General features: G+C 33.3%; 1 protein-coding gene across 1 annotated transcript; it reads left to right on the forward strand.

The window, feature by feature from the left end:
* The first annotated feature begins 5,542 nt into the window (after positions 1 to 5,542).
* LOC115969184 (uncharacterized protein At4g06744-like) lies at positions 5,543 to 7,090 on the forward strand. The gene has a single exon (XM_031088774.1). The coding sequence runs from the start codon at positions 5,604 to 5,606 to the stop codon at positions 6,858 to 6,860; it is 1,257 nt and encodes a 418-aa protein (XP_030944634.1). The 5' UTR covers positions 5,543 to 5,603; the 3' UTR covers positions 6,861 to 7,090.
* The last annotated feature ends 3,073 nt before the right edge of the window (positions 7,091 to 10,163 follow it).

Below are 10,163 nucleotides of genomic sequence, written 5' to 3' on the forward strand. Positions count from 1 at the left end.
TTGCTACTTTAATAGTTTGTATAAACATTGTAAAAACATTTGTGGCTATGACATTACACTCAAAAGAATTGATGGCATTATTAAGGGGGGCAAAGTGTAATTTTATGAAAAAAAATTGCTAAAATTAGTACCTATTAATATAGTAATATTAGGGGGGCCATTGCCCCCCTAGTCCAATAACAACTCCGTCCATGCTTGAAGAAAGTAATTCCATGTAATTGATAATCAACCAATGGCTGTAGCTGCTTCACCAAGATCCTATGATACTCTTATAGGTTGTGATTTTTCTGCTTCATCTGTACTATTTTTTGTGTACCACTTTATGTTCCATCAATCACAACTTGCTATGTATTGATTTTTTTTTTTAACTTTAGTTATTTTATAAGAAAAGTAAAACCAATATATGATAAGTTGTAATTGGTGGAACATAAAGTAGTACACAACCATAGGATATGTATTCTAAGTCATGAAGGGCCTTTGTATTATATTAGTAAGTTGCCTATGTGCTGCATAGATGATGTTTTATGTAAGATGATTTTGGAGAATGTTGTACATAAATTATAGCATAATTGTTATAGAATTTTGTTAGTAATGAGTTCATCATAAGAAGTAATAATTATTAATTACACACATATGTCCATTATAATTATTCAGTTTAAGTAATAAGAAATATTAATAAAAAAACAATTATAGAGGAATATTATAGAATAAAAGTTTATATAGAATGCGCATTTTTCTTTCTCCACAATTATAAAACAAAACACATCCCAAACGCTTATAGTCAATCACAGTTTTTACAAAACCCACAAATTCACAACGTCCAGCTTTACAAAGGCCCCTTCTTGGTTGTAGCCAACTCATACAAGTTAAGATTAGATGATACAACAATGTTGGAGCTAGGTAGGTATCTTTGAAAGATTGAAGGTAAATGACATCTTTTTTAGTATGCATGTATTTGATATGAGATGACATGAAGTGCTATAGGTAGGTATATATAAAGGAGTAGAAGTGCAAGAGGTGAAAATGCTAAATTGAAATGCGAAGAGTTTTGTGTATATATGCAAGGGAGGAAAAGTTTTAAAACATTGAACCAAATGAAATAAAGAATATCTATTTTTTTAAATTAAAAAGAATATTGAAACATTGAACCAAAAAAAAAAAAGAGTCAATATTTAATTTATTCTTATATCTAATATGAAACTTGAGAGTATTTCAATTTTCTTTACAAAAAATGTGCCACATGACAGAATCTCATGTGTGCATGTGTCTATATATATATATATATATATATATATTGATCGATTGATTGATTTGCATATGCATGTTATTCTCTTCATATTTGTTAAGTTATGAATAAGCAATGGGCATTAAAGAATACTTTTCTTGGGAATTAACTTAGGTTGGGTTTGGATTTAGAATTAGATTTGGATTTAAATTTTATAGTGGTGGACTTGAAATGTCTTAATTCTAAATTTATAAATATTGAAGTATGTCTTATGAGTTTCTAAAATTCTATAGGTTTATAAGTTATTTCAAATTCAAGAACTTTAAGATTTAAAATTCTTGGTGGATTGTCAAATCTAAATCCTTGACTTTTTGTTGGTGCAAACACAATAATAATGAAAATAATACAAAGAGAAATTGAATAATACTTCTGAATATTATTAATTTGAGATTAGAAAATATATAACATTATTTGGATTGAGGCATGACACTCACTTTCTTTAAGCAGATTTAAGTTTTGGTTGACTAAACTTTGTAACCAGTGCAAGCTCAATATTTGAATCAATACATATTAGCTCATTAATCACTACAATTAAAAGGAATAAAATAATCTCTTTCATTTTCAATATGGAATTATATATTTTCACTAATTCCTCATCTTCCATATTAACTCCCACATTTTTTACATTTATGTTGTAATATAAATCAATTTTAATTAATTAATATTAAAATGCTCAAACACTTTTTTTAAACTATCCAAACAAGATACTTAAATTTTAATCATCTAAATCCAAATTCATGTGTCAAAATCCTGCTATCCAAACATGAGTATTCAATATGTTACTTTTGTTATGGTATGAAAATCCATTAATAACTTTATATTGAATTTTGAAGGTATACATTTTAGCTGAGAGTCTTTGGTGTGATAGTTAGTATTACTTTTCCAACTTTTATTGATTGGTAGTTGAAGTTAAGGTTCAATTAATGAATGCCAAAGTGAATCGGTTAATGTTTGGTTTTTTTTTTTTTTTGGAATCAATCAGTTATTTTAAGAATTCAATTAAAGAGGTTGTTTGTTTATTACATTTTTTACTACTTAATACAACGAGACCTGCTTGATTCTTCCTTGTAACATATGTACTTCTACACCCATTAACAAAAAGCTTGAAAAGCTATTAGAGTTATCTCATGTTTATTAAATGCTTATAATCTTAGTTGTATCTTGTGGGGTTGGATTGGTATGAATCTAAGGCCCAATTAAAGACCTTGAATTGAGTACGTTGTTTACTCATGTCACAAATTCAATTTCGTTAAAATGAATTTCCACAACTACTATTCAATGATTAGAATTTAGAAAGACTATAATAAATAGTTAAAGGTATAGTAAATTCAAAGATTAGCTTAGAATGACGTGAGAATGATGAAGTGGAGTTAAGCTACAAACACAATAAATTGGTGATGTGGCATCCCACTAGTTATTGGCACACCCACCTTTAAATCCAATCTCTCTAGCTAGTGCTTGGAAAATTGCCAGTGAGTAATGTGAGGACTTCTCAAATCTCAACTAAGTGCAGCGTAAAGCGCCTTGCTGGGGACAATTACATTGAACACCATGAATTATTCGATCTTGCAAACATGTGTGGACAATACCTGTGAACCAAAGAAGTTTAAGTGCACTACTCCTCAAAATTCTTATATACAATTACTATATATGATGATAATTAGAGATGCAGAGATTTTAACTTTGGATATCTCCATTAGAAACACCTATAAATACCAATTAATCAAATAAAAACCTTCTAAAGGATACTTTATATTTGTGGTTAGGATCTAAATTTTAAGACATCAAACTTCTAAATTTTAAAGTAGAAAATTCCATATACTTGAGATACAAGCCTAACACAAGAAATTTTGCTATTTGTTAAGGCCAAATGACATTACAGATTGTCAAACTCCGTCACAAAAATTGTATTTGCAAATTGCAATATCCTAAATTCATCATGTGGTTTTTAGAATCTTAAATTGTGCCAACCCTTTCCATTCTGTTACATAGAGTCAAGGCATCATCATTATGTTCTATAACAATACTCGATGCCTACCTGTGAGTGATCAAGTGCCCACAAAGCACCAACTACGCAATGGTGAGGGCCAGTAGAGTCAAGTCAATCTACTTAAGTTGCCTCATTCCTTTTTTCCAACTTCAAATCCTTTAAAATGATGCTGCAAATGACAAAATTTATATAATCCTACCATTTACATCCCATCAAATACTATTTTTATTTTTGGATATTATATACGCAAACAGAAATTTTCGATTCATTAAAAACTATAAAAATTCCATAGATAGTAACCAAAATTGAGTGATGAAGCTCAACCATTAAACTCATGCCCATTCATAAATTGAATACTTTCTTTCCCTAATTCAATACCTACAAAAAAAAAAGCCAAAATTTATTATTGGTCTCTAAACTTTAGTTCATGACAATTCTAATCCCTGAAATTTAATATGATCATCTTTTAGTCCCTACAAACTTATGCTGATTGCTTTTAGTTTCTAAAAAACTTAAAATGATTGAATTTAGTTTCTAACCAACTCTAAGTTTGCTTTTAGTCCCTGCTGTGTCTAATAGAATAGAGTGATAACATGTCATTTTTTAGTTTGCCAATGTCATGTATCAACAATATATTTCTTTTTTAAAATCACTAAAAGTAATCACTAATTAAAATCACTTATGGACTAAACTATAGGTATCAACAATATATTGAAGCCAAAAGACAAAGCAAAGAATAATATGGAAGATTTTCTCTTGAATTACTCAAATGAGATTCTTGTAGTGCGTTTGGATAAGGGATTTTTAGGTGGAATTTGCCGCATGATAGAATTTGAAATTGTGTCGAAAAAAATTTCTTTGTTTGGATGAAGAATAGGGAGGAACTTCAAAATTTAAGGGGGGAATTTTAGATAGAATTTGAGAGCTTAAAATTATGCCACAAATTGATCTGCCCATTGACACATTATTTCTAAATTTCCTCCAAGCTCTTTTGCTAATTAACTATCACAGATTCACAGCCAAGAACCAATCATCATTTCTAAAATATCCACCAGAGTCATCAACCTTGAAATTGTGATAAAATGGGGAGGGTACCACCCATCCACCGAGTCAGCAAACTCGAAAGTGTCCAATTTGTTACTCTCCAGACTTAGCACAAAGCCACAAACATTGCCTCGCTCAACTCTTTGAGGTGGACATCTTGCTTGATGAAGTCGACACAGCCAGGTACAGTGGTAAACTGGTAATCCTATATTAACTTTAGGGTTGTATATTGCATTACAAGTGTATTAGTGCTATTATAAGAAGAAAAATGCTAAAGTTACAAATTATTTTTACATCTTTTTTTTTTTTTTGGCAAATTATTGATATAGTGAATGGTTATTAATAAGTGAAAAAACGATATTAATAATAGACCCAAATAAGAATGGATGAAAATTGGATATATGCCTATAATAAGTTTGAGCCTCCTATGCATCATACTCTCTCTAACACTTGGTAACTTTATCTCAGATTCTAGGTGGCTTCCTCGCCTAAGGCAAAGCGGAAAACCGATCATCTGTTTTGATAAACTTCAAACGGAAAAAATAAAATAAAAAAAATAAATAAGAAATTTGATTAATTGGTACTTAGCCCAAGAATGCAAAGTGGGATATCATATCACAGTGATGACGTCGAGCCAAACGCAACAAAACATTGTCGTCTGTATAGCACCCCAAGTGACATATATATTTGGAATTTGCGTAAATATAGAAAAGTTGATTGATGTGCTAATTCACATAGCTTTCTCAAATCATTGTTAAACGTGGTTTATGGGTGATTATGCGTATCATAACAAATAAAAAGTACTTCATTTTATTTAAATGATTGTCAAGATGTGATATACTCTTTAGACCTTCACGTAGAAGACTGGTTGTTTTGAGTTTTAACTATGATTTTATAACATATGTCAATTGTGAAATTGATGACTTAGAATTTAGTAATACATGCGATAGTATTTAGATTGAGAGAGGACCTTATTATTCTCAACACATACATCTATACTTTCTAAAAACTTTAATTTATATGCTTGTTATTACTTCGTGGTCCGATCCACTAATAATGTGGAAATATGCTCACTATGGGACTTCACAACGACCTCAAACCACTATCAAAGAATTGTCAAAATACTTTCTAATCTCCATCACTAAAGAATCCACTAACAAGAGGAAGAGTGTATAAAATATTGGCTTCATATTTTATATAATATATAACAACTACTACAAAACAAGAATCAAAGTTCTCTGATCTCACCATTGCTTCTAATCCATCTCTTTCTTCCTCATCAAAATGGCAAGCATTTCTCTACTTATTAGACAATTTATCTACACCTCCCTCATCTTCCTTCCATGCCTTCTCTGCGTAAACTCCACATGCTCATGCTCACCATCACCACCTCCACTTCCTTCACTGGACTTTAATTTAACCTTCGAAGACATAAGGCTCGCCGTTGTCTACCCAATAATCCAAAGTTTCAAGAAGACAATCACTGCAGACCCCTTTAACAAAACCAAAACTTGGGTTGGTTCAGACATATGCAACAAGTACGAGGGCTTCTTCTGTGATATCCCACCGGACAATAGTTCCGCCAAGGCCCTCGCCGCCATTGATTTCAATGGCTTTCAGCTTGCAGCCCCTACTCTTGAAGGTTTCATAGACCAACTTCCTGACCTTGCAATCTTCCATGCCAACACCAACAACTTTTCTGGTATTATTTCACCAAATATCTCAAACCTCCCATATTTCTACGAGCTTGATATAAGTAACAACAGATTTTTTGGGGAATTTCCACAAGCAGTGTTGGGCATGAACAATATATCATTCTTGGACATCCGGTACAATTTCTTTACTGGGACAGTGCCACAACAAGTTTTCATGCAAACCCTAGATGTACTTTTCATTAACAACAACAATTTCAAAAGGCAGCCTCTCCCTCAGAACCTTGGCTTCACCTCTGCACTCTACCTCACATTTGCAAACAACAAATTCACCGGTCCAATCCCACGAAGCATAGGAAATGCTTCATCAACATTGCTCGAAGTGTTATTCTTGAACAACCAATTAACCGGTTGTATTCCCTACGAAATTGGATTGTTACAAAAGGCCACAGTCTTTGATGCCGGAAACAACTTTCTGACTGGGCCTTTGCCGTGGTCGCTAGGCTGCTTGGATAGTATTGAGCAGCTGAACTTTGCTGGAAACTTTCTCTATGGAGAGGTGCCTGAGGTGGTGTGTCTACTAGGGAACCTGTTGAATCTTTCACTGTCAGATAACTATTTTACTCATGTTGGACCTGTGTGTAGGAAGCTGATAAAAAAAAGGGTTCTTGATGTAAGGGACAATTGCATTTATGGTCTCCCTGATCAGAAATCTTTGGGGGAGTGCTGGTGGTTCTTCTTCTACTCTAGATTCTGGCACTGCCAATACCCTTGGTGGTTGAGTACTTATGTTCCTTGTAAAACTTATACTCCCTTTAAAAAAGCTCCTCCAGTGGGGTCCAAGAGAAGATTGATGTCTTATGCTGCTCTTGGAAGAGAGAGATTGTGAGGATCAAATGGATTTTGGTTAGAAATTCCTGATTCACCAACCAAAAAGTACTACAAGTTTTTTTTTTTTTTTTTTTTTTGAGAAAGAAAAAGTACTACAAGTTAATGGTATACACTACAGATTATAGATAAATAATTGTAATACTAGATAAATAAATTGTGGAGCCAACTAAAAGGTGCTTATTGACTTGCTGCCTGAAGTGAAATTAATGGGCTAATTCTCTTGTTATTTTTGATGAGCTATCAGATCGCTTGGATCCTGTGCTCATGTTTGATTTTTCTAATGTGGTAATCTTTATAGTTTTTAAAATGTTACAAGCATATCTATGAAAAATATATAATTATATATATAGTTTCTTATGATCATTAGCATGTTCATGAAAGTTGACGGAAAGATTTTTGTTAATAAATAATTTAAGGGCACAAGTTAATATTTATTTAATAGTCAATTAAATAATTATTTTATATTTTTAAATGAATAAAGTCAAATGGTGCATATGTAAAAATCCTTCTTTTTAATTAAAAAAAGGGATCTAAGTTCGAATCTTGCTTACATAACAAAAAAATTCATTGATATTTTGAGTTAATAATAAAAAGTAATTATTATTAAACTCCTGCCAAATCCTATAGTATCTATAGTAACAATAATAATGGAAATTACAATTGAAACAATACTATAATTTAATAGTGAAACAAATTAGAGGGTTCTAGACTTTTAGTTAATTTAACAGGTAAAATTTTTTGTTTCCAATAAGAAATTTGAGTTCGAATCATGTTAATAATAAAATAAAAAAACTAATTGGTCTATTGATGTGATAATAAAAATTAATTATCATGAAGTGGATATCATAATTTCAAATCCTATCTTATCAAAAAAAAGGAATTTAACAAATTAAATCTTACTGTGTTAAAAGCAACCAATTAAATTAATTGTAAGATTTGAAAACATAATAAACTAAATGTTCAACCATGAACAAAAGAATGGAACAGCATTTTTTTTTTTGGGGGGGGGTGGGGGGTGCTTGAATGAAAGAAACGACATCTAGGATTTTATTATACAAGAGGATCACATTTCATGGACATGAAATACGTAGAGCAAGCCCCCATAATATGAACCATTAGATTAGTGGAGAAGTCTCAAAGTGCAAGTAGTGCACAACCACGATAACATAAATATATATTAACCGATTTTTTTACCCTCTTGGGATAATGCTGACCACATTCGAAACTCATGCTAGAATTTGACAAAAACAAAACGAGGGAAAAGGGGAAAAGAGAGAGATTTCTATAAACAACAAAATGGACCATGAAGCAAAAACATAGGACTTAGGATTATTAGTGGTCCACTAAAATGTCCCAAGTAACTTAACTAAATCCACTTTTCATGAAAAATTAGTACTTTTAAGTGTAATTTATTAGGTTTTCTGATTAAATTTAAATATATAATTATTTTAAATTTAATTATATTTGAAAAAGAAAACATTGTTTGTATTCCATTAGTCAATGCAATCATGTGTTTGATAAACTATAAAAAAAATTTCCAATTCATTTAATTTCAATATCTGTGAATTTCATTTCTGGTACCGAAGGGGTGTTATTTTGTATCTACAATACTTGTCACAAGATCTCCTCCTTTATAAATTCATTTCTTAACCAAATTGGCCAAAATCGTAAATAGAAATCGCAACAGGGCTACATTATCATTCAAAATTTTGCACACAACTATCAATTATTTTAAAAGTTTAAATAGTTAGAAATAATAAATATAATCATTTAATCATTATTCTAACACAATAATTGATATTGTTATTACTTTTTTATAAGCACTCAATTAAAAAATATTTTAATAGGCGCACATTTAGTAAACTGTAATAGATACCATAATGTAATAGATATTCTTATGGCATAACTATTCAGTTGTTTAATTATGTTTTTATTACAATGAATAGTTATTCCTGTGGGGCCCAATAATTTGTGGGCCAGGCCCACTTGCTCGTGGGGAGTCCAAAGGCCCAAGCCGAAAAAGGTAATGGCCCGGAGATGCAGCCGAGCACAGTTTCGTCCTCGGCAGACCCAAAGCTCCATTGAGGGTAGGGGTAAAAAAAAAAGAGATAAGGGAATAAAGGTGGAAAGAGATCTAAAATATCTTGGGAGAGTTATCCCTACGCTACCCTTCCCAGATAAGGCTCTGCACCTAACAGAGCCGTATTCTTCAGCTTTATCAACCATCCCCCACAATTCTGGGATTGGACTGATGGGACAAATATCAGTCTTGTAAAGGTTGACCCTACACGTGGACGAAGGACAGCGGACATAAGCTAGTATAAAAGAAAAAGTAAGTGAACCTAGAGAGGGGACTCCCCTCCTACCTCCAGAAAAGGGACGACAGGGGTAGAAAGACCGGAACAACTCATGCAGATCAGAAAAAAACCCACCGTTGGGGAACCGGAGTAGGACCTTAATGCTCCTCGGATCAAGTCCGAGGAGTCCAACCCCATGGGATGCGACACTATAGGGCTTAAATGTTCAAACCCAACTCCTCTTTCTATATGAATTCCTCCGAAATCAAGACCGGAATATCACCCCGTGCCCAACGGCTAGCTTTTCAAGCCCACTCTCTACAAATCATATTGTGAGGGATCTTTCACGTGTGAGCCCAACATCATTATTAGGCCGCAAAAGAATCGTATCTTTACAATTGGCGCCGTCTGTGGGAAAGCTTGCGCGTTGGCGCAGGTGGCGGTGGAGCCAGCTCTCTAACAAGCAGAAATTCCTGGGGCTTCCTCCGTCTCCGACGACATACAGTTGTTGCTCCGGCATAAACTTCTGCTAGGGGCTACGCCTTGCAGTGCCAAGGGCGCGGGCATCTCTAGGGGCTTCCGGCCTCAAGCCAACTTTCCCCGCCCTGGTATAGGGGCTTATGGTCGAAAAATAAACCGAATAAAAAGAAATCTCAGAAGTTTTGGATAGAACCAAGGCCTTGCATGGTCCTCGGACTCAAGCCTATGGGGAAACCAAGTACATAAAAGAAATCTTACAAGTTTTGGGCAGAACCAAGGCCTTGCATGGTCCTCGGACTCAAGCCTATGGGGAAACCAAGTACATAAAAGAAATCTTACAAGTTTTGGACAGAACCAAGGCCTTGCATGGTCCTCGGACTCAAGCCTATGGGGAAACCAAGTACATAAAAGAAATACAAGTTTTCTTGCAGACTCAAGTTTTGGACAGAACCAAGGCCTTGCATGGTCCTCGGACTCAAGCCTATGGGGAAACCAAGTACATAAAAGAAATCTTACAAGTTTTG

Source organism: Quercus lobata, chromosome 11 (assembly GCF_001633185.2).
Source record: "Quercus lobata isolate SW786 chromosome 11, ValleyOak3.0 Primary Assembly, whole genome shotgun sequence".
Lineage (NCBI taxonomy): Eukaryota > Viridiplantae > Streptophyta > Magnoliopsida > Fagales > Fagaceae > Quercus > Quercus lobata.